General features: G+C 53.1%; 6 protein-coding genes across 6 annotated transcripts; 2 read left to right on the top strand and 4 right to left on the bottom strand.

Moving 5' to 3' along the window:
* Nucleotides 1-908: 908 nt before the first annotated feature.
* ColSpa_06731 (AP-1-like transcription factor napA) lies at nucleotides 909-2,734 on the bottom strand (the record flags this gene model as incomplete). The annotated part of the gene is made up of 2 exons (XM_049272943.1): nucleotides 909-2,201; nucleotides 2,255-2,734. 2 exons carry the CDS (start codon nucleotides 2,732-2,734, stop codon nucleotides 909-911), a joined length of 1,773 nt encoding a protein of 590 aa, XP_049128900.1.
* A 3,161-nt stretch (nucleotides 2,735-5,895) lies between these two features.
* On the top strand, nucleotides 5,896-7,283 carry ColSpa_06730 (BSD domain-containing protein C22A12.14c; the record flags this gene model as incomplete). The annotated part of the gene is made up of 2 exons (XM_049272942.1): nucleotides 5,896-6,093; nucleotides 6,150-7,283. 2 exons carry the CDS (start codon nucleotides 5,896-5,898, stop codon nucleotides 7,281-7,283), a joined length of 1,332 nt encoding a protein of 443 aa, XP_049128899.1.
* A 169-nt stretch (nucleotides 7,284-7,452) lies between these two features.
* On the bottom strand, nucleotides 7,453-7,989 carry ColSpa_06729 (pre-rRNA-processing protein TSR2; the record flags this gene model as incomplete). Its single annotated transcript, XM_049272941.1, has 1 exon — nucleotides 7,453-7,989. One exon carries the CDS (start codon nucleotides 7,987-7,989, stop codon nucleotides 7,453-7,455), a length of 537 nt encoding a protein of 178 aa, XP_049128898.1.
* A 788-nt stretch (nucleotides 7,990-8,777) lies between these two features.
* Nucleotides 8,778-11,556, top strand: ColSpa_06728 (AB hydrolase superfamily protein; the record flags this gene model as incomplete). Its single annotated transcript, XM_049272940.1, has 3 exons — nucleotides 8,778-8,855; nucleotides 8,974-10,002; nucleotides 10,042-11,556. 3 exons carry the CDS (start codon nucleotides 8,778-8,780, stop codon nucleotides 11,554-11,556), a joined length of 2,622 nt encoding a protein of 873 aa, XP_049128897.1.
* Nucleotides 11,557-11,863: 307 nt separating this feature from the next.
* ColSpa_06727 (54S ribosomal protein L27, mitochondrial) lies at nucleotides 11,864-12,282 on the bottom strand (the record flags this gene model as incomplete). The annotated part of the gene is made up of 2 exons (XM_049272939.1): nucleotides 11,864-11,983; nucleotides 12,091-12,282. The coding sequence occupies 2 exons, from the start codon at nucleotides 12,280-12,282 to the stop codon at nucleotides 11,864-11,866; spliced, it is 312 nt and encodes a 103-aa protein (XP_049128896.1).
* A 7,197-nt stretch (nucleotides 12,283-19,479) lies between these two features.
* Nucleotides 19,480-21,650, bottom strand: ColSpa_06726 (metal tolerance protein 7; the record flags this gene model as incomplete). Its single annotated transcript, XM_049272938.1, has 9 exons — nucleotides 19,480-19,597; nucleotides 19,652-19,730; nucleotides 19,785-19,902; nucleotides 19,951-20,199; nucleotides 20,252-20,407; nucleotides 20,464-20,538; nucleotides 20,600-20,677; nucleotides 20,825-21,378; nucleotides 21,605-21,650. The coding sequence occupies 9 exons, from the start codon at nucleotides 21,648-21,650 to the stop codon at nucleotides 19,480-19,482; spliced, it is 1,473 nt and encodes a 490-aa protein (XP_049128895.1).
* Between the last annotated feature and the right edge of the window lie 2,182 nt (nucleotides 21,651-23,832).

The following is a 23,832-nucleotide window of genomic DNA, read 5'->3' as shown; positions in this document are numbered from 1 at the left end:
CCTCCAGGCGGTTCCGGGATATTGCTTCCGGGCTGGGCAGGCGACATCAACGGCCGCCGTGGCAGGGGGAGCATGTGTGTGTGGCCGCTGTTGATAAGGAAAAGGCTAGTGTGGCCACGGGCATAGCTTAAAAGCTGGGAATTGCTTATGGTCCGCGTTTACGACGCCGGCATCTCGACCCCGGCTCTGCAGAGCTCGACCAGGTCATATCTCGTTTTGGCACTGCAGCCCTTCTCTTGGATCAAACACGTCCCCTGGAGATCAACGCCGGCCCCCCCTCCCCCCGCCCCGGGACGCCGAACGCGAATCGCCGGCTAGCCCAACGAGTCCTCCCAAAGGGATGAAGCTCCGTTGTGAGACCGGCTTCGAGGGTACGTCAGGTATCCCCGGTAGTGAACAGGAGGTTTTCTCCTCGAGACGAAAAGCACCGCATGTTTCCACGTTTGTCTCAAAAGATGCAGTATATAGTCCAATGTGGAGATTCCTATTCGTTCGTCAAGAGACATACGTATTGTGGCATAAAAGAATTACATCTGCGAATATCAAAAACCCTTCCAGTTCAACAGGGACCGTCTGGCCACCTTTAGTGTCATCATCATAGCCTCCTTGAACCATATTCGGTCTCTCGGAAGGGGTCTCTCTCGCCAGGTACAGGCTGGTGCCTGCATACACCGCCTAGCAAGATCCCCCATGTCCGTATCTAGATTCCCGATATGGAAAAATCACCATTCGCCTTGCCGTTGGGGTCGAATCAAGCCTCGATTCGCCCTGTTTTGGTCCGTAATATAACGCCTGCTTTCCCCAAAGTTTCCCGACCGTTTCCTCGGATATGCCTTCAAACCTGACCGCGTGACCCATTGCCCGGGGCGCACCTATGCCAATGTACACGTAGATGTCGAGACGGCTGCTTAGGCTTTCGTCTTGTTCTTGTCCTGGCTCGCAAAGCAAGCAGCCGCATCCTTGCCCATCCACTTGTTGACAACGGTTTGGAAGTCCGTCTCGGAAACAACCGGACCCTGGCCAGAGCACTTGGCCTTCTTCTGAAGTTCGGAGCACAAGCCATCGAGGTCAAACTCACCAGCCTGTACGCTGGGGCAGTTCTGGAGCTTCTCCCTATTGGCTTGATGAGTAATTGAAGCATTGGCCTTTGGTTGGACCGGATCGTACCAGATTTTATTGCAGTTGTAATTCTCGGCCTTGACCGCCTCCTTAACCACATCGTCATCTGCGTTCTTGGCAGCATCAATTTGGTCGATGAGGTTCTTCTTGGGAATGGCAGGGCTAGGGGCCATGTTATACGGCGTGATGAAGTCGGCGTCGATGGCGTCGTTGAAGAAACTGTCGTCAAAGGTGGTGCCCGCAAGGATGTTCTCTTGCGGTTCGCGATAGCCACCGAAGAGCTGAGGATCAAACTGTCCGCCATTCTGCTGCGCAAGCCAGTCGAAGTTGCTGGTGTCGATACCGGCAAACAGAGATTGTTGGTTAGTAGACTCTTCGCCAATGGTCGTCATCGTGTCAACGGGCTTGAAACCCATGGGTGACTGGGTAAAGGGCTCAGGGGAAGTTCCACAAGATGAACTTGGACCTCCGTTCGATTGCGACGAGGCTGATGGCGAGCTGGTCGATGTGCCGTTGTTCATACCATATGAGCCAGAGTCAACGCTGGCACGCGATGTACCGGTGCCCGTCGAGCCATTGGCAAGGGATGGGCTGAAAAGAGATGTAAAGTTGGCCAGGTCGTCCTTGGTGCCAAAGTCGAGTCCTGCAATAACGCCAGGGCTGCTGTCTTTGTTGTTGTTGAGGGGGCTGACAGGATTGCTACCATTCACGTGATGAGGCGACGAGGAAGATCTCGCAGTCTGGGCAGGCTTGTTGGGCATCTGAGATCCTGGCAGGACACCGAACTTGGGAAATTCAAACTGGAAGTTGACATCGCTCAGGTTGCCAATAGCGGACGCTCCGAATCCCATGGGCGCCTTGCTGTGAGATAGGGACCGGGTGCTCATGGCTGCCATCTTCGTCTTGTACTCATTGAGCTCTGCTGTCATCCGGTCGATTTTGGCACGGAGCTGGCTGTTCTCGCTGTTGGCATCCTTTGAGGCTTTCTCGAGTTCTTCCACCTTGGTCTCGAGGTCCTTTAGGTGCTTCTCCTTACGCTCGCGGAATGCCCGCTGGGCAGCGCGGTTCTGTGCCTTACGCTTCTGTGTCATTGTTAGTGCGGCTTCGGTACCGAGGATGAGGAGTTCAAACGTACTGAGCTCGGCTCGGAGGTAAGCGGCTTGCGTCCAGGCTTCTTGGGAACCTTCTCGCCGCCTTCGCGCCTCTTCGCGTCATTTCCAGGCGAGTCTTCGTCTTCCTCGTCGTCGGGGTGAGCTCTCTTATCGGTACCGTCGTTCTCGGTCGAGTCCGACTTGGTTGACTGAGCGGACTGGGCACTGCCAGGGATGTCACCGATCATTTTGCCCTGACCGACGGTGCTGACATCGAAGTCAAAGCTAGAGTCGCCGAAGTCGTAGTCGTAGTTGTCGAGGTAGGGGCTCTCCTGGAAGCCATGAGCCGCGCCCTGCGCCGGCGACGTCTGATAAGAAGAGGGCGACATGGAGGTGTCCTTGGTGGTGGGTGACTGGTTTGCCAGCTGCTGCTTGTTCGAGTTGAGGGCGGCGAAGAGCAGGCTTTGTTGCTGCGGGGTCAAGATGAAGTTGGTTGGGAAACCACTGTTCGTTGCGGAGGCCATTGCAAAAGGAATGTAGAAGGGCGAGGAGACGTAGGTAAACGGGAGTCAATTCGGAACAGGAGGGCTATGAAAGGAGGCAGACTCGGAAGGCCGATTGCGGCTCGGGATGCCGGGGTGAAGATGGCTCAGGTTTCCAGATAGGCCGGATCGAACGGTAGTGTCGTCTGGCGATGAGAAAAGAAAGCTCGACTACCGCGCGACACCTTCGATCCTTCTCCGTGGTCCTTGACGTAAAGCTCGCCGTCGAAAAAAGAGTAGGGGAACGGTAGTAGAGGTTCCGCGCAAAGGAGACCCAGGTACCAAGATGTGACGAAATGGTCCAAGTCTGGAGTGGGCTGAGGATAGTAGAGTTGATGCCTTTGCGGCTTACAGTTGCTGCCTGACTCACAGGCCGGTTCTCCAGGGCCACCGGATTTCTTTGTGGGCGGCTTTCGTAATATCCAGAATCCACGGGATTCGGGGGGACAAGACGTGCTTTGGAGAGGGTGTGCGGTGATGCGTGTACGGAAAGTAGGGGGAATGGGAAAAAAAGTTGTTGGTTTGTGGTGACCGCGGTGCGTCTGAGGAGGGAAGTGGAGAGAATCGAACTGAATGGATGGCTGCAGACGGTGAGGAGGGGGAAGAATTTCAGCGCCCTTCAGTGTCAATTTGTCAGCCGTCATGACACCAAAGAGGAAAGGGAAAAATGGAGGGGGTCGGCCAATGGAGCCGGGGGTCCAGGCGCATGGGACTAGGTATGGATCCCATTGAAGCCTATCCATTGGCTGGTAAGCCGGCTCTCCCCGATAAGCCAAAGGGCGCAGCCGTCGTTTTCGCATCATGCAGGCGTCGATGTGATCTCTGGTGCACAATGTCCATGTTGCTTTCCCCCTCCCCATCCGCCCGCCCCTCTTCTTGTGGCCTTTTTAGAACCTGCCTGCCCATCTCGCCCTGAAAAGGACCCCTTCGAGCCGGACGACTTTCATCCCTGTACCAGTAGCGCCTCGTCCCTCTCCCTTCCAGGTATGTAGTAGAAGAAGAAGGCCACATTCGCCACGCATCCTTTCTGCTGCCTTGGCGTCTCTTGCATCTGGAACTTTGAGAGGTACGAGACACCAGCACAGCGTAATCCACAGTGGACGCGAAAACAACGGACTTTGGGAGCAGAGGCCTCGGCGGACGGACTTTAAACACCGAGGTCCGACATCCAGTTGTCATCCAGCATCTTCGTCCCATCTCCTACCTCCAGTATCGGATCATCGCGACTTCGCTCCCTGGGCCCAGGCTCCCCTGGCAATTCAACACAACACTATGGTCACAACCTGTCAGCGTTGACTGGTGGCTTACCAGCGTGTCGCATGATGTGGGGATGGTTACTCATTGCGTAGCAATGCAAGTGGCGGGTCACCGGCCAAGAAAGCAAGGACGAGTTCCGCGCTGCAATCTTCGTCAGTCAAGGCAGTGGAAGTGGTGTACTAACCCCAGCCTGGCTGCCAATTCTTCAAACGGCGCGCCCGATCAGCCGGAATGACTCAGGGTCATCCTCCACACCAGCAACAGCAGTACGGCCTTTGCAGGAAGTTGTACTGCATAGTACAGATAAGTCCGGCATAGGGCCATATCCGCCAGAGGTACTTCCCCCAGCCCTCCAGCACCCTTCTGATACCTGGCCCAGATAGTTTTGCATCTCCATTCGTTATTCCGATCAAATCCCGAGAGCATATTGCGCAGCAAGCAGCCCCATGCTCGCGGTCACTCTTCGGACGTTGAGATCTGGCCTGACTGAGCGAAACTTAAATTAGCTGTGGTCTGCTAGACCGCCTCGGCCTTGGTTAACTGTTCACGCAAGGATTGCAGAGAAGCGGCCGTTGGTTGGAAAAGGGCTAGATCACGGCGATCCTTGTACCACCTCGTAGGGGACGTGCTCCTCTCAGGGGAATGCGTTGCTGTGTCAAGGCTACGGTGACTAATGACACAGCGAACACGTCTCTGCCACCATTTTGCGACGGTCATAACACGCAAACATTTCGAAAGGTGAAGGAGGAGACAAGCGCAAATCCCGTTACTCCACAGCCAATGTTTGCAGCACGAGACAACGGCTCTTAACACCCCTGCCTGGTCTCCCTCGGACGCGTTGCGCCGTAGCATTTTTCCTAAGAACTATCGGCCAGGGACCAAACATGATCTGCCCGCTTACTGCCTTCCCTGCATGTATTGCCACAGCCTAGGACGGTGTCTAGACCCGAGCTACTCCGCCCGAAAAGCTTACACCGTAAGCCTCGGGGAGATTGCGAAGAGGCTTGGTCCTGTGCGGAGATACAAAGGAATAATCCTGTTGCAGAGCACGTCTCGCACGTCTCCAGGGGATGGATCACTCGGGTTTGCCCGGGCGAATGCAACGAGAGGGCAAACCGTTAATGGTTGCAACTTGCAGACCAGCAAAGGCAATTGGTAGAGCAAACACACCACTTACAGCCTTGCATCATCCGATGGGAAGAGCACACAACCTGGATTGAGCCACTGAGCGATCTGTTGGAACTTGCCACTCGAAGGAGGGCCGCCACCTTGCTGTCTGTCTCGTCACCAAATGCCCTATCCAGACCAGTTGGGAATGCGTTCCATAAGTTGTCAATGGGTGAGGTCTGGAAGTTATTCGCCTCGACGTCTTTGGATATGGGTCGAACCGACTCAAAGTTCGGTTGCAGGTTCCTTCGTGCAGGAACAGAAACCATCTATGACCTGTTTCCCATCTCACCAACATTTCTCTGGAATTTCTGACGGGCCGTTTGTTTCCTAGGTGCGACAATGTGACTGTCAGGGTGCCACGAGCAATGAAATGGCGGATGCAAGCAACTGGGCAGTGTTCATTCTTTGGTGCAAGAAACAGCAGCTTCCGGCAGTAGCCGCGCCGAGTCTCCACCTCACCTGTGGACATGTGCAGTCCACGGGATGTACACTACAGTGTACCCCCCGCATTGACCACCATGCAGCCGTCCACCCCGCTCATCAGGGGGAAAGGCAGCCTCATGTCAGAAGCCAGACATCATTCGTCCGGCAGCTTCGACACCTCGCGAGACTCGCTTCAACCTTAACCCACGCCCGTCAGCCTAGCCTCGCAACAACCCTCCCAATACCCCGGATAAACCCAGCGTCGACTCGAGCGTGGACTCAGCAGCCTTGCGATGGATTTGGCTTACGATCACATCCAGGAGAGCTCGCTCCCCAAGGATGCCGACAAGAAGACGGGCGACACCAAGGACTCCAAGTCTGACCAGCCGCAGCACTCGCTGAACGATGACCTCCAGGATGCGTACAAAGCCATTTCTTCTAGCGCCTGGGGTATGCGCATCGGCGGTTTCTTGGGAAACGCTGTGAAGCAGGTAGGACGCCGTGGTAAAGTTTCTCCAAGGGAGCGGACCGGCTAACTTGATGATAGGGACAGGAAGTCTACAAGGAAGCCTCCAAGGAAGTCACCGAGCTCGGCGAAGATGCGGCTAAGGGCTTCACGTCCATCATTAGCCGAACCCGGTCGCTGACCGTCAACACGACGCAGGGAGAGCCCTCCGGAGATAAGAGCAAGGAAACAGACGGCCAAACGACGCCGACAAAGACAAGAGATCAAGCATCGGACGAAGCGATGAGCAGTTCGGAGAACTACCTAGCAAGGCTCCGCTCTGAGGCAGCCAAGCGACTCAAGGATTTGCAGAAGGCCGAAGATGCTGCCGACGAGGCTCTCCTCCGTTTCGGCACCAACATCAGCAATTTCCTCAAAGAGGCGGTCAGCATCGCGCCGCCTTCCGGTTCCAACAACCAGGGGAGCACCGTTTTGTTCGAAAGCAAGGATGCACAGGGCAAACGTGTCATTCACACTTCGAGGCAGGACGCCCAGCTGCACGTTATCCACACAAGCACCGAGAGTTTCGCAAAGGACCCCGCAACGGAGGAGTTCGCTACGTGGGCCAAGACTTTCGACGTCGAGAAGAAGACGGCAGAGATTAGCGACGACTTGAACAAATACCCTGAACTGCGTACAACGATGGAGAAGCTTGTGCCTGACCAGGTTCCTTATGCTGAGTTCTGGAAGAGATATTACTTCCTCAGACATGGTCTCGAGGCCGCCGAGACCCGACGTCGCGATTTGCTCAAGGGTGAATACTACAGCCTGAACATACCACGAATCTATGCTAACGGATATACAGCTGCATCTGCAGAAGACGAAGTTAGCTGGGACGATGACTCCGAAGACGAAGCTGCCCCGGCCGCTACCCCAGCCCCTGCTCCTGCCACTGCCACTGCCACTGCCACTGCTCCGGCTTCTGCTCCTCTCAACGCCGAGCAGAAGCAAGCTCGCCCGCCATCAGCCGAATCCTCCACCACCATCCAACCCCCTGCCCAAAACTCTGGTCTCAAGCCTGCTGCCGAGTCCCGTAAGTCGAACGACGAGAAGTCTCAGGCCGACAGCGACACAAGCTACGACGTTGTGGGTGCCACGTCCGGTGTGCCCAGCCAGGCTCCCAACAGCCCCAAGGATTCTCGTAAGGCCGACGATAGTGACGACGACTGGGAGTAGCCTCGCCACTTATTCTGCTTATTCTTTTTCCTGGCTGGCGTTGGTTGGGTTTGGACCTTTTCGGCTCGAATGGCAGCTCATAATTTGCGGACATTTGTACATCAGCCGCGGCTCGTAGTGCACCGTTTCCTTTGAGACCAAGTCGGATTTTCTCTCTCGCGCGAGTTATTTATTTCTTCTTCCTCGTGACCGTGGTGAATCCGTCCTCGTCGACCTCTGGCTCCGGCTTCTCCTTGGGTGCACGAATGAGCTGCGGGGCGTCGTCCATGTCGACGTCATCATCCTCATCGTCCTCGCTATCGTCCTCCCAGTCAGTCTCCTGGTCGCCACCCTCCACCTTCTTGTAGAGCCCCTCGACCTTTGCGCCCTTGCGACTCTCCCACTTGTTGCGGAGGCTGTCGACAGCCTCAAAGTTGCCCTTGGCGATTTCACCCCTAAGCTTGATGATCTGCTCGGCGACATCAAAGCCGGTCTCGTCGTCGACGTTGACCTCGAACTCGTCCAGCATGATCTGCAGCAGCATGGTCTCGACGTACTCGGTATCGGGCTCCTCGGGGGCGTTGGCGGCGGGGACGGCTTGGCCGTTTACGATCTTGGAGTACTCGGGGAAGACCTCGGCGACGGCGCCGGCGAACCAATCTCTCTTGTCGGCGGAGTCCGGGCCGCCCCAGTGGTTCTGGACGGCGAGGGACAGGGCCGGCCACATGTGTAGCGACAGGGCGACGGCCTGCTCAAAGGTCGACTGGCAGGCCTCTGAGTGGAAGTTAGTATCATGACATGCATCTCTCGAGGCTCGGGCGTGTAGACTTGCCTGCCGTGATGGGGTTGGAAGATCCCGTGGTTGCCATGTTGACTGATTTGCTGTTTCGCGGGGTACTTGGAGGGGCAGTATTATTATTTTTTTCGTCAGTGACAGTGCTGCCAAAATCGAAATCACAAATTTTTGGAAGACAGTGCGTGCGACGTCTGGTACTGTATTCGGCGCTGTGCGGGGCTTCCCGGTGGCCCCGCAATCGAGTCTAGGCAGGGTCCTCTTAGATTGGGCTACCAAATTCATGAAGATGGCCGCTGACAGAGGTAAGGTTCAACGAAGAATAAATGCCGGGTTGTCTCACCAAGTGGCACAATGGAACGTACAAAAACAACTTCATAAATCTTCACATGTATGGGGTTTGTTTTCATACCCGTGACAATACTCTTGGAAGCTCTGAGCACTCAAAACAGTCTTCCGCTGCTGGTCTCGCTTGGCGGACATTGCCATCCACTTGGGCGCTGCAGTGATGTCACCAGTCCCCTATTCCGGGATCGAGCTCTGGGGAAGTTTCAAGGCCGGCTTTGCTCTGTGCTCCTCAACGACGTTATGGTCTGTTCACAACTCACAAGCATCGGCCATTGACCGGGAGCTTCAAAAAGCCTCGTTTGTCCGTCCACCGTCCGCCGTCGACGGGGAGAGCTGCAATTTCAGTCGCTGGCTTCACCCAAACGTGACCGACCATGAACCCGTTGAAGCTCAACACCACTTCGGTGTCATTCGCCGTAACGCCAACCGTCGTATCCACCCTCTTCTCACATGTGAGTCCCCTATTCCGCCTTGTCCCCCCCCTAGCTTTTCCCGGATCCGTCGTTACAGGAACGCGATGCAGCCCGGTCGGTCCGTTGCGGAACGTACAGACAACTGACCTCCAACTAGTATCTCAACCGCAAGGTATCGAAGCAGCGACCGGATGCCCATTTGTCCTACGACGAGGGCCTGCACCTCGTCCGATCATTCCTCGAATTCGCTTCTCACCACACCGTCGAGGAACTGCAGGCGTTCACGGCTCAATGGGTTCCTCATCCACAATGGGTCAAGGTCGAGGACGTTGCGATCCCTGAGGCCCAGATTGAGAGATCCGCTGAACTGATTGAGGGACAATTGGGGCCCGCAGGCGTCCAGGCGGTGGGCGGTCGGAAATGGTGGAAATGGCGGAAGCCGCAGAGCCCGCTCAAGGCCGAGTGGGTCGAGATGCGAGCCGACTACCACGAGCGGAAGAAGAACGGCGGCGCGACCAAGAGGGTGATGCTCTACGTCCATGGAGGAGCCTACTTCTTCGGCAGCGTTGACGAGCACCGATACCAGATGCAGCGGCATGCTCGCAAGCTGAAGGCGAGAGTGTTCGCACCGCGTTATCGACTGGCGCCGCAGTTCCCCTTTCCCTGCGGCTTACAGGACTGTTTGGCGGCCTACCTCTACCTACTTACCGTTCAGGATCCCACCACTATTGTGCTGGCTGGCGACTCAGCGGGTGGCGGTATGGTCTTGTCCATCTTGTGCATCCTGAGAGATCAGGGCATCCCACTTCCGGCTGGAGCCGTCCTCATCAGTCCGTGGGTTGATCTCACCCACTCATTCCCCAGTGTCTCTGGCGATAATGCGCTTGACTATATCCCGTCTTCTGGTTTCCATCACAAGCCATCCAGGGCTTGGCCGCCCCCGAACGAGGACGACATGGAGATGATGAGAGAGCAGGCCATCAAGGCACGAGCGGGCAAAGAGAAGAGTGCCACGAAACTCAATACTCTTGAGAAGAAGCAGGCTCCACCGATTGCTTTGAACGAGGAGGGTGGAGCCGTGGAGGGTAACCCCAACTCTTCGGATAACGGAGATCCTCGCAAGACCGCGTTGCAGATATCTGTGACTATCAACGGCGAGCTCATTACAGTCAAGGATCAGATTCAGGTAGGTTCGCTGGCCCTAGCTTCTCGACAATGCTAACAGCTTCAGTTGTACACGACGAATGCTTTGCTATCGCACCCGTTGGTCAGCCCTGTCATGCAGCCAACCCTCGGTGGGCTCCCGCCGCTGCTGATTATGGTGGGAGGTGGTGAAGTTCTCCGCGACGAGCAGATCTACCTTGCACACAAATGCGCCAACCCGGCTAAATATCCGCCACCTGGTCTCGACAAAGCAGGCCTGGCACAGTTGCAGCAGTATAAGCCCACGGATGTACAGCTCCAGGTCTGGGACGACCTCTGTCACGTGGCCCCGACTCTCAGCTTCACGCGGCCCGCCAAGCACATGTATCGAGCGGCTGCGCAGTTTGGCGCCTGGGCCCTTGCGAGGGCACAACAGGCAGAGGTTGAGATCTTGGATGACGACGACATTTCTGAGATTTCAAGTTCGGCCTCTGATTCCGATAATCCTCATCAAGAACAGACAGAAACCCCATCTCCTCCAGAAAAGGTCGGCAAGGCCGGTATGCCACTACCGTCGTTCAAGAAGCATATGATCCGACAGAGAATTACCACTCACGGCGTTGTCCATGATCTTGCTCCTGAATCGGAACTGCCAGGCTGTACCATGAAGTTGGAAGATGTTGGTCTTGTTAAGGAAACCCCGGTCAGGAGATGGCTCAACACCAAGGCCCAGTTCGACAAGAAATTTTCAAGCGCCAAGGCAAAAGTACACAAGTCTATCATCAAAGATCTCGCAGATGGCTATATAGACTTTGGTGACGGTGAGAAGCCACCACCAGCTGCCCTGGCAGGGCGAAGGAAAGCATCGGAGGAGTTGATCGACAGGAAGAAGACCAAGAGCATTGGTTTAGCGTTGTGGTCACTTTGGGGCTCAAAGCACGACGAGACGACAATGGGAAGAGAGAAGAAAGGGGGCTCTGATGCAAAGACGAATTTTTCACAGGTCTCGCCGAGAGGTGGCGAGGGAGCCAGGTCGTTCGAAGATGTCGAGAACCAGGAGCCAGTACCGGTTGAGTCGCCCGGAACTACGAGACGGGTTGTCATGGATGAAAACCAGACATTGCAAGCATCCGACTCCCAAGTTGAAGAGTCTCTGACCACCGCGGCAGAAGAGACCCCGGTGGCTGCTCTCATCGAGATGAGAAAAGAGCAGGAAAAGCAGAACGAGGAGGCCGCTAGTGCCGCTGGTCACCAAGATCCCGACTTTGTGGCTGGGACTGGCGTCGCCGGTAAGCGGCCTTTCCTCGATGGCATCGCCTTGCCCTTCAGTCTTGGCAAGAAAGACGCAGAGACGGCGAGCATGATGACGCTTATGTCTGGAGGCGACAGTCGACCGATCAGTCCCATGCCGCCTATGAGCCGAGCGGAGACTTCTGACCTCAATGGGGCATCCGCTTCCGAGGCCACAACGCAGGTCGCCGAGGCTGAGCACACCCGTCCCCAGCTCGACAACTTTGTCACGGCGGCAGAGGATCTCCCTCTTGCAAAGGGCAAGGGAAAGGAGGTTGTTAATGGGAACGTTGAGCAGACTGCGTAAATGTGCACATAATTTAACCAATACCCCTAGTTTGTATTCGTAGTGTACAGTGATAGCTTGTGGTTTCTTGGCTTAGCCTACCAGTTTCTGGCTAATGGAAAGGTTGCACCCTTTCGAACGCTCCCCATTTTGCGTTAATGTTTTACATATTGTTACAATGTCGAGGGTATATACAGCTCTTGTACACTCAATTCGGGGCTCACAACCCCCCGATCTTTTGTGTTGTTCCAACGCCAGCTGACGCTCGTTATTCAGGCAATTCTCGTTTCTCTCTGCCTATACCACTAACTCCGTCCCTGAAATCCTTTTAATCGACGCCGTTCTGCTGCTTCCAGGTGTCGAGGTAGAGCTGAGGGTCGCGGGGACCCTCTTTCGAGGGGTAGGTTCCCTTCAGGGGCCGGACGGCCTCGGAGACGAAGGGTGTGAGCTAGGAAAGTCGAGTTATGTCAGCGAAATCGTTGTAATCGCCGTATTTTCCTGAAGCCTGCAGCTTTGGGGGGAAGGAAAAAGCGAAGGGGAAGAGTCAAAACCAACCTTGGTGTCCTTCAAGCCCTCGGGCACGACGTACGTCCGCACCTTGTGCCACTCAATGACGTATCCACCAAACTTGGTGTGGCGACCCATGGCTCCCGTTCGGTTTCCCTTGTAGAAGCCCTTGTTGACGTCCTTTGTCGTCAAGCGCAGGTGCTTGTACTTGAGCACCTGCAGGATGGGAGAGGGCCTCATGACGGGCGGTTTTCTCGGGGTTGGAACCCGGCGTCTCGATTGGGATGGTTTGTGTTTCGATGGATTAGGAGATTGCGGTCAATTGACCGGTTGTCGCTGAGGGAAGAGGAGCTCCGTATGCTCTTTCGGGTTCGTCGTTGTCGTCGTCGTCGTCGCCTTCCTCGGAGGCTTGCTGATGCGTGAGGGCGTGGTTAGCTTGTCCCCCGAAATTTTGGCGATGCGCGATTGCGCCGGATTAAGAGTTGGTCCTTTTACCGACGCTCATCCCTGTCTCAGTCCGGAGGCTACGGAGGGGACGTGCACCATTGGACACCGGGACCCGGGGATCCATAATTGGGACCCGGCGCTATGGTGTACCGGATTAGACTCGAAGGCACCGAAATGCATACGATAACGGGTTGAGAAAGGCGACCATAGGGTTTCAAGCAGATATTTTCAAGAGCTTTTTTCACTGATTGGTCCTCAATGGTAGTTCATCTATGGCACCTTTGCCTCTTTTGTGCTCTCCCTTCAGGGTTGATCATCTCCTAGAGAGCGGCAAACCCTTGCAATCTCAAACTTGTGCAACCAAGAAACAAACAATACCTTGCGTTGTCTATCTGCAGTATTCCTTTATCCAGTTTGAAGTGCATGGTTTGTTATAGTGCTGGTATTTTATGGCCAAAATGCAGTTTTCAATGTTCACGACGCTCCGTGCTGAGTTCTCAAATCCCTTTCTAGTGGATGTCTGGCGGCCGAGTTTCTCCCTTTTGCCCCGAGAGACATCTATCTAGCGCCGTTGCACGCCTTGCCGCTACCTCTGATGCAGTCTCAGAAATCTATGGAGTCGAGAGCTGGCAAACGTTCTGCGAGGGGGATGAACTGTCAGTAAAGCCCAGTCTCCGGCGCCGGTGACTGCACTGCAGTCAAAAGCCGCGGCATATGTCGGACCCACGTACCCTGGAGAAAGTGTTTCTGCCACAGCAAACTTTTGTGAGCCTCTTGTGCGCTTCACGGTCGTTCTGGTTCCCAATATCGGCGCAATAGACAGACGCCCAGGCCATAGTCCTACAGCCATTAGTTCAAGCTTGAAACGACAAATCTCTCCTTATGTTAGAGTGTATAAATACGTGGAACTGAACAAGGTAACGGTTGAAATGGTGTAATGCAGCATACTGATAGGTAATGGACAGTGACAGCATCTCGTTGATCCCTCAAGACCTTGGTTGGGGTGGGTCCGCGCTTGATTGCTTCAAAGCCAGCCTCTTATAAGCTTTTTTACTCAAATCTCATTTCTGATTGCTGTAGCAGTAACCCATTCTGCCATCTCCCAGCCACAGGAGTGTTTTTGCTTGCTATTTAGATACGGTCATGCGAAGACGCCTAATATTGCTACAGCCAAATGACTCGGTTGATGGAACTAAGGCTCGGTTGCCGACTTTGTCTTTCAATGTATATTGATTTCCTGAACTTTAAACGTTAGTCAGACAAACCTTACGCCAGAGTTCGCTATTACTGAAGTTGAGTCATCACCAATTCTGGTCCAAGGCTGGGGCAAACTTCCGTCTCTAAACGGGTCCATCGTCGCCAAAATGGACGAAGGCCTCCCACTCCCCGGGCATGCTTGGTAGTGGGCCTTAATGAACCTTTATGGAGCAACCTCGACTGTCACTTCTCACCGAATCGACTTGGGAAAGGTAGGGGTATGCCTACAATCATGAGTATTGCGGACTTGCCTACAGGTTGTGGTCTCTGAAACAAGCCATGCCGCTCGAGGTGTTCAAGCGGTTCATCGAATCTCATTCTGCGCCCACACGAAGGCTGTTATACAGTACTCCGGACCGACTATACCGCGAGTTCTGACTTTCAGTATCTGGATTGGTATGGAGCTATGCGCTCACCTTTCAGGATGAATATATGCGCCAACTTAGCTAAACTAGAGAGGGCTAGGCAGTGGTTGGGTTGCCTTCGTATTTCTAGTAAATATATTGAATAATACAAGCGAAAAGAGCCGCACCAGTAAGCATTGTAGAAATCAATGACTAGGTACTTAACGTGGTGTTTCTGCCTCTCTCATCTGCGCACCTGCAATCCTCCCTTGGCGAGCTTCACCAGTCACGGAAGGCCGAATCAGATGAAGAATTGATATTCGAGATATTTCAAACGTGGCCTAAATCATTTGAGCCTGTATCCTCCATTAAATTGGATGTGAGCAGAAGACGGGAGCTGCAAGGCCTGGAGGCATGGCATTGCCATGGACGCAGGAAAACCTCTTATGAAATACGCTGTGAATCCACCACATTGAAGTACTATAACCGTACATCCTACACATTCAAAGTAATTAATTATGTTACGGCATAAATTACCAGATCAATCTTGATCCAAGATCACAGAAGTGGTTCCAAGTAGAGTCTCCTGTTCGGGACCGGCCACCTCCTGCTTAGGCCTCCAGTCACCTAAGGACGGATCTCAATCTCGGCCCCAGGAAAATTAAAATCTTTTTCCAGCCTAACATATCGGAAACTAAGTACCGGGGCAGCTCAAAATCTTTGTTCAATGTGAAAATGGGATGTTGCGTCTATGCTTTCCTAGTAATCATAGTCATGATGTGCCTTGTTTTCGTCTCACGTCGCAGACTTATAGGAAATCCCTCTGTATTAAACTATTGGAGTAGAGTCCCGCTTGCATAGCTTATATATCGCGGCACTCACTTTATTGTCGAACAGACCGTAAGGTATTACTACCAACGCCTTTCCCTCTTTCCCAAATGGCCGGGTCGAGCTCTCGACGCGTATAGCCGATCCCAAAAGACAGGTCTTCAGCGGGAATTCAGGGGAAACCTCATGTCATTTTCCAACCCAATTCCAGCCTGGAGACAAATCTTCCAATCCAGGAGCTCACTTAGAAAGCGGCTCGCTCGAGCGCTGAGAAGAAGCCGAATCCCGGAGTAACTGTAAAAAGGTCCTCTCAGGCGGTAGGGAGGAGTATGATGTATGAAAGTTGGCCCCAGGTTGTGTACCGACTTTAACACCTACAAGGGCCCAGGAGGTTGCTCTTCATTTCGATATTATCAGGTAAGTACGCAATTGTCTCAGGAAAAAATAATCTAGCAGAGTTCAGGTCCTAACGAGGCATAAGGGTGGATGCCATTGTCCATCTGCGCCCCAACCGATAGCACACTCCTAGCTGTGCATGGTCAAAGTGAATCAGCAATTAAAACCATTTTTCAAGCCTTCCCAAACAGGTTATGGGTTGTTTGGATTTGGAAACAAGTCAAACCTTCCACGGGGCAACACTGGATACGGATTAGGAGCTTCTGCCACAAACCCTGAATCACAGCACCTTTTTCATGATGCTGTCAGTCCTCCAAGGTGACGCAGTCGTCGGACGTTGCGATATATCCCACGATCTTTATAGAATATATCTCGGGTATTGAGATTTAAGCGTCATCCGTATCTTAGTACCACCTGTTTGCGCCATGGACGCGAATAATCTCAGACGTCATCGAGAGAGCTTCCGAGAGCCAACCTCCGCCATACTCCTCGAGGCCGTGGCCGAATACTAGCACGTGGGAAGGGGAATGGTTAACTAATTGCCAGAATCTGTTAGACAAGCTGCGTACTTATCGTCCAGTTCTCAACCTTGGGGAATAAGGCGATGGATGGATTGCGAATGAGATGTTGGGCTTCTGCATGTGTGTTGGGAACAGATGCTTTTCTTCACGTGATATTCACTGTGCGGTCAGTATTGATTCTAGCGAAAGTCTTCAATGATACGCTGAAGACTCTATAGATTGTGGCGAAGGGGCATATTCTGTTAAGGTTCGTGGGCACATCCCGAATTATCTTCACCAGTTCCCAGGTTGTTGAGAGGCTCAACCTTCCCAAGTTCGACTTTGGTTGTCTTGATGCAATGGTTGAAAAGACCTGATTCATCGGATTCTATGCTTGCTGGATGGCAGTGCCCATCCATGACAATGAAGCCCGTAATTAAATATATCTGATATGCATTTTTTTCAATGTCACTACTATTTGGCACAACATTCACGCTGGAGAGGTGATTAGGTTGTGTTCACAGCTGTTTATCCAGCATTGTCAGTTTGATCAACCATTGAATCGCCCTCGTGCTGTCGTGGCCTCGGAAAAGCTAGCTTTTTTGAAACTAATTTTACGAGATTTCATTCACACCAACCAAGAAATCACTGAACTCAGTTGTCTGCTGAAAGCGTTTTCCTCTGGCGCTCCGTACCTGCTTACAAATAGAGGGCGTTCATCTTTTGGAGTCCTCCTGAGTCGAAGCACTCAGAGGACAGGATTCGTTTTGCATTGTTTTAGATAGTCATTGGATTCCCAATACTCTTCCAACAATCGGTTTTCGGCTTCAGCATGGTGGATTGAACCTTTGTAGTTGGCCTGATCCAACAAATCACCATCTCGCACGAGCTGCAGTCAAACTCGGGTTAAAAACCAGACCCTCGTCATCTAACAATACCGGCTTTTGTGACCTCTACAAAAAGAGAAGAGAAATAAAGATTTGCCCAAACCCAAATGCTGTCTGTGAAAGAATGAAGCCGTGGGAAAGCTCGTGGCAAGACAATTGAGGCGTTTGCTTTGGGCTTTGCAGGATGACCAGGAAGTTGCTGCACTGCCCGCTCGCCAGGACCATACTAGTCTACTTATCACTGTCAGTTTCTGACTCGTTCCGGAGATATATGTGCACATATCTTCGAGTAGCTGAGTTGTGGTGGTAGTATGTCAACACTCGTGACTGTCCAATGTGTTCCCTAGCCCCATTGATCATCCGGGGGTAGACTGGGGCGTATTTGGATCAGTCTTTCAGCTTTCCAGCATCTCCAGCGATTGACTCTCTACGTCATGACTTGATAAGCCACTTCAGTGGTGGAAATATAAGATCGACAGCACATGGATGCTGGGAGATTTAGAAGGAAATCTATGCAATTTGTGGTTACGTTGACCAATCTCAAGAGATATCCCCTGATAGATATGTTATGGCCGAAGCACTAGCTGACTGAACCCCAGTATCCAGATTCAATGGGGTACCCTACGGTAGTGCATAAAACCAAGATGTTACACAACGCCATGCCAAGAACCAGCGGCCAATACCAGCTTCATGGTCGGTGAGGTGTCTCTAGCAGCTGCAGAGTTATGGCGCAGAAAAACACTTTAAACGAAACAATGAGTTTGTCGATCAAAGAATGCGAGACGACTACAGAAATGATTTTGCTTTTTTCCTGCAACGGAGTGGCTTGGGCACAGTACCTGTTACCAACTCTCGTCGCCGACTATCGTGCAAACGCTTCCTTTGACGAAAGGATAAGATATACCTATTGCTGTTATGAAGTGCCATTTTCTTTCTTTCTTTTTTCTCCAAGTTTTTGTCTGTATCTTGTATACTTAATCGACGAGATATCTAACCTGGAAGGCATGGTTTTCTTGGAGTAGATGTAATGTGCATGGTGTTTGGGATTAGGAAGCCTTGGAAGCCGGAAGTTACTGTAAGGTAGTATGAGGCTGGGTGTGGGGCCATTGGGTGCCCCACCCGGATCCGCCGCCGAACCTGGCCGAAACTGCGTAGCTTCATCGGCTTCACCACCTGGCCCTAGAACCTGCGCCATCAACACTCTCATTCGAGTGAGCGAACCAAAGCTTTGTGGATCTATTAAAGACATTACTGAACATGAAGTGTGACTGAGTCATCAAGAACTGCCGACACCTTGAACCAAAGCTCCTGTCACTGCATCGATACGTCCGCTTTTCAACTTCTCCCAGACCTTGTATGCCGCGTCTGATTTGGTGGATATCATCGTTTAAGGCAGATGGATTACTGTAAACCATCCTAATACTAAAAACAGCAGTTGGAAAGGGGTTTCGTGTTTTAGAATACATCAATCAAATGGGCATGGATTCGTTTGATAAAGGAGAAGTTCTCACTTGATTTGATCATCGATGACCATATCTTGCAGACACCGTTGTGGTTCCAAGCCATTCTCTACTTCTACATTGCAATAGCCGTAAGTCTTGAGCTAGGAGCCAAGCCAGGTGTGTAAACTCATGACTGGATGTAGCCCACAAAACCTGTAAAGTCTCCCACCAGGTCAAAACATGTGAGTTTGACTGCAACATACGCGAGTGAAGAGACGAGGCACCTCGAAGGGCAAGCATCATAGCCACCATGCTCGTAGGGAGAACCATTCCGAACATATTCTCGAAACTACCTGGCACTTTATCGTTAAGATCGTGATGGCTCTTTGAGTGGATAAGAGCACCCGGCCGTTAGTCAGAGAATACCCAGCACCCTGAACGTTGTTGTCAATGTGGACCATTTGTCATGGAGGTGGAACATGGAATATGCCCCTTTGTGTATCGACATCAGCCCATCCGCATGCACGTCCCCTTTCGTCCCACCACCCCCTCAGCCCCCTCCGATCGGCTCAGTGAGCCCGTCCCATTATCCGAACCCTTCCTCCGCCAAGCCAAGACTGGGGTTGATGGGCAGATAGACATACAGCCAAGCCTTCGAGTCTGGGGCAGGACTACAGCTCGCCCAAACTGCTTGGCTGCACCGTCTCATGCTGCCCCAACCGCCAAGTCCGTTGCTCACTTTACTTGGCGATCACTAAATAGGGAGTTCGAGCAAGCAATTTCGCAGTTGACGCGACGCGCACATCACGCCAAGCATCCACATGCCACGACAGCACTTACACTACCTTGTTCGGGGTTCTCGACGACAGCGCCATCATGGTGGCAAAGAAACAGACACTTCAGACACTTGTGAGGCTTCAGGCAGGGATAGCAAACCCTTGCGAGGTTGTAATTTCTGCTTCACAAGCTAAAGAATTACGTTTCTCTGTGTATTTTTCTCTATGTGTCTCTGCGGGGAGCACCAATTGCCGTCCCCATATTCGTTTCATGGCCCGCCGAAGCCGCTCGGGAAGCCGCATTACTGCAGGTTATTGTGGCACCGCAGTTGTTGCAGACTCGTCCCCGCCTGTTCCCGTTCTTTCCCGCCGTTGCGTACCCATGTCGAAACCAGGTACGCAATGGCTAAGCACACCTTTCTTACAACGACATCGTGGAGATTTGATAAAACAGATTATACAATATTGCAGCCCAAACGCCAAGTGGCTTGTCCCCATCACTTGTTGTTTCCCTTTTATTGCTCGCACTTTTCCCTCTTCAACGTCCATCCTTCCTTTCATCAAGCTGAGTTTCGGCCGCTGGCAATCTCGGTCTCACTCACTTGGGTTGTGTCCTTCTTCGTTCGTAGAAGGATCTCCTTCAACGTTCTCTTGGTCTTCTTTGAATGTCTCTCGTACCTGAAGACGATGCGGTAAGAAACTGGCCATAACGCAAGTTGTGATGGTACTTACAATGGCTTGTGCTCTTCGTGAGGGTCGTGCGCCTCTGAGTAGTCGACGTGGACGAACGCTCTTTCGACATCTCCTAGTCCTGATCGACAAAGTCAGATGTGTACGATTCCGCACCGCCACGAAATGATCTTACCTTCAACCTTTCGCTGCAAATCCTGTGCAACGTCATGGGAGATTCTCAGAGGAGTTGACTCATCCATGACAATATCAATCTCGACGTAGTATCTCTGCCCCGCATGATACGCTCGGCACTGTTCACGGTCAGACGGCTTCGACACGCTCGGCAACAAGTTTCTTACCGTGTCAACCTTGAGGATTCGAGTGTCGTGAGTCATTGCCATATAAATGAGCTTAGAGACAAAGTCCCTTGGCGCTGACTTTCCGACCAGGAGCCAAACCTGATCAAAAGCATTTGAAACCCAGGAAAACAGGATGAGCAGTGCGATGCATATGGCACCAATGGGGTCCAGATACCACACGAATCGTTCTCCGACGACAGACATGATAAGACCGAAGGTATTGACGACGATGTCATTGCGGTGGTCGATCTACGCTTCTCTTAGCAGATGTCATCCGAAGGGGTGGATGGGATGACCATACGAAGAAGACATGCACTGAGGGGTACTTTCGGTATGCAAAACAGTACACCATCAAGGAGCCCTTGGCAAAGATGGCTACACTGACGATAACAATGGGCACAATGTGCAACTTCTCAGAAGTCCTTGCGCCCTCGGCGAGTGCGCGGCCTGACTCAACCTGTGCCCCAGATCAGCGTCTCAAACAACCCAGCCACACATCACTTGGCAACTTACCAAAAGCTGGATGGCAACGGTAGTCATCAGTGCACAGAAAAGGATGATACCGATCGTCTCGATCCTGGTTCGTCCCTATTATTGCCTCTCTGTCAGACGCTGGAAAGCCCCTTGCCAAGGCGTCGCGATAACTTACGACAGGGTACTTGTATACACTAGGCCTGGCCGCCATCCTTGAGGTGATGAGCATCACAAAGGATGAGACTAGGTCCATCTAGGCATCATCTCTTGGTCAGACTCTACGGCAATACCGTTTGGGGGCAAAGGGGTTTACTAACGAAGGCGTCGGCTGCAGTAGCAAATAGCTGGATTTCACGAGTCAACAGAGTCCACAAGAACAGGGACTTGGGTTCCAGTTTACCGAAAGAGACCCAGTAGAAACGGCAGCATAGAGCTGGATGACGAAGAGACAAAAGTTGACTGTGAAGGAGGCGTTGACGGCGAACTTGATTTTGGGCCCTACTCGCGCATCTTCGGCGACCTGTAGTCTTTCTTCGTCCTCGGCACCAAGGAACTGGTCAATGAGCTCATTCTGTCGGTTGTAGAACTTCTTCAGCTTCCTCTTGTTGCCCTTGGGATGCTCAATGGCCATCTGCTTCTTGGAGACATTGTCACGACGGTGTCGACCAAAGTCGTAGGGATCTGGGCGGTAAGTGTCAACGGTGATGGCGTCTTCGGCGTCGACATTGGAGTATGAGCCTCTGGAAGAGGTTCTAACGACCTCATTCTTGTTGGCAGTGTCATTCGAGGTAGACGTGACTAGTCCTTTGGTCGCAACTTTGTTGTCCGTGCCAGAAGCCGGAGTAGGCGAGATGGTGTCTGTGTTGGGCTCATGGTGGTTGTTGAGTTCCTTGTTCGCTTCACCATTCGAATTACTTTCCTGGTGACCGACAGAGTTTGCCCCGGCTGAGGCGGCTGGAGTGACGGTCAGCAAAGGCTGGTTCGTTGCAAAGTGGGATGAAGCAATGGCCAGTGGTGGTCAGTGGGCAGGGCAACCCGATGCGAGTAGCTCTTTGCACATCTCTGGGAGGATGTGATGAACCAGCATCTGGAGGGAGCTGGTGAGGCGAAGAGCGCTTGGTGAGGGGAGGGGGGGAAGGGGTGTGTGACCAAGAAAGAGACTGAGCCGAAACCCACGTACTAGATGATGGTTGGCCGCCGTCCTGAGACTCGCGTGGAGTATGCATTTTTGGGAACTATTGAGCTGGGTTCGGGCTTGGTAGATGGGGATGTAGAAAGAAGGTGATGATGCGACTAGAGAGTGGTAGTCATATATTAAGCATTCATGGCATCCTACGTGTTGTTCATGTCATGCTTCTCCCCCGTGACATCCGGGGGAGGTAACCGGCCACAAAGTCGGCCCCTTAGGTCCTGGACTTAACAGGAGAGCAGTAAGCTCGCTGCCGAAGGCTTGCTTCAATGCATTCCCGGTGGGCTAGACCTCGAGAGGGGAAACCAAACCCTGGCCGAATGACGAAAAGATGCAAGTTTGTGTGTCTCCAGGAGGCTTTCCCGCTTGTTTCCTGTCATTACTACTCCACCGTTCGGCCAGTCGAGTGGTGATGATGGCGCACGAGGTTGACTGCTCAGGGGGCATCTATTTGCGTCTTCCTGGTCAAGACAGGTCGTGCCGGGCTGACTTACAACTGTAAGCGAGGGAGCAGCGCAGTTGGCAAGCAGAGTCGAGGAAGCAAAGGGTCACATCGGGCCTAGCTCGAGGGCGAATGGCAGAGGTGACCCTGCCATCGCCATGAAGATGCTACCAATGTGCTGCATAGCTGGCCAATATCTGGCGAGGACGATCAGAACGCGGTCTGAGCGAATGCGACGCCGATTGGCCAAGGACGTGTTTCACACGGACGGCAGCCCCAAAACCCGCGTGGGTACGGCAGAGACAGGAAGCGACGGCCACTCTGCCAAGAGTTTGGGGCTGTTACAGAGTTTTGGGTAAGGTCGACGCTGGAGCGTAATCCGAAGCATGCCGTTGGTTCTTTGCTCTTACCGCCTATCACGAGACTTGGAGGGACCACCATGACAGATTAGCAGAGTTTTGCCGAGGGCCTTTAGCTGGAGGCCCGGAACAAGTTGCTTGTTTGTTTCGTTCCGAAGCAAGAATGAACGACAAGAAGACGCCATCGCCCCGCTCCGCATCGTCTCCAGCTTCTCCTCTTCGCATCAACTCCAGCTAGATTGCAACTATTGCTCGGATGTAATAGTTGCTTTTTTACCATCAATAGCAACAAGACGCGGCCTGCCCTCGACTGGCCCCATTATCTGTCATCTCAGACACCAAGAGCTCCTCTTTTCCATCAGCTTTCTTGGCTCCCCAAGTTTTACAAGCCCTGATCAGAAACCCTCGTTGCGGGACGATTGACGAGGTCTCGGCGCCGGACTGTCATCCCATCCCATCAGTGAGCCCATTCGGAGTCATTCTCTTACCTGGGGTTCTCAGCTATTTTGCCATGGACGCCAGCCAGCCTCCACTTCCGCCCACGCCCCGACCGGCGTCGTCGCGGTGGCCGTCGCTAGCCAGGCAAAAGGTTACCCTCGACTGCCAGGCCGATACGGGAAATGCAGCAGCGTGCGAGACACTGGCGGAGTAGACACCCCGAGACGACCCCAGAAGGCGAAGCGCAACCCGGAAGCAGGTCGCGGTAGTTTTGCGTGAAAAAATCGAGGGGCGGAAGATATGTGAGGTGCAAAGGCAAAGACACTGTCGATGGCCGTCTCTGCCTTTTCCTGAACCCCAGCCCAGCCAAGCCAACAAGACAAGCCCAACAGCAGAGTTGCCAATTAACATTAACTCGAGGAAAAGGGGACAAGTGTGTCACGGCTCTTGGCTCGACTCTTGGCTTTGGACGGCTGCGCCGGTCCCGCTGCCGCTTGCCTAGTCTTCCCCGGGCCTTCCGCCTCTAGCCTCCCCCCTCCCCCGCGCTTCCCGTTGGGTGTGGCTGTCCGCGATGAAGCCTCACTAAAGTCAAATCGAGTTAAGGAATTCTCCGACGGGTGTCCCTAGCCGTTGGACCCCGGTCGCCTCCGTTTCACACAACCCAAATTTTCCAAATGCCGGCTGGCAGACCCCGTTCGACGCGCGCCCCACGACACAACCCCCCTTCCCGCTTGGCAGTTACCCGGTGGAGGATCGACCGTCGTCTCGTTTTGGATGTTGTTCATCATCATCAGCCATTATACCCATTATCAATGTTGTTCGCCAAGGTCGACAAAGCGTGCGAAGCCGGTCGATTCGAGACGAGTGGCTGGATTGGCCACTGCTGGCCCGTCCCATCCGATCTGTTGCCCATACACCGTCACTTGTTTCTCATCTGTCAGGTCGAACCGGGCTCTCAGACACCCAGTCTCGCCTCTACC

The sequence above is a fragment of the Colletotrichum spaethianum genome, assembly GCF_022836535.1.
Source record: "Colletotrichum spaethianum MAFF 239500 DNA, contig16, whole genome shotgun sequence".
In the NCBI taxonomy this organism is placed as follows: Eukaryota; Fungi; Ascomycota; class Sordariomycetes; order Glomerellales; family Glomerellaceae; genus Colletotrichum; species Colletotrichum spaethianum.
This window is presented reverse-complemented; position numbering and strand designations above follow the sequence as displayed.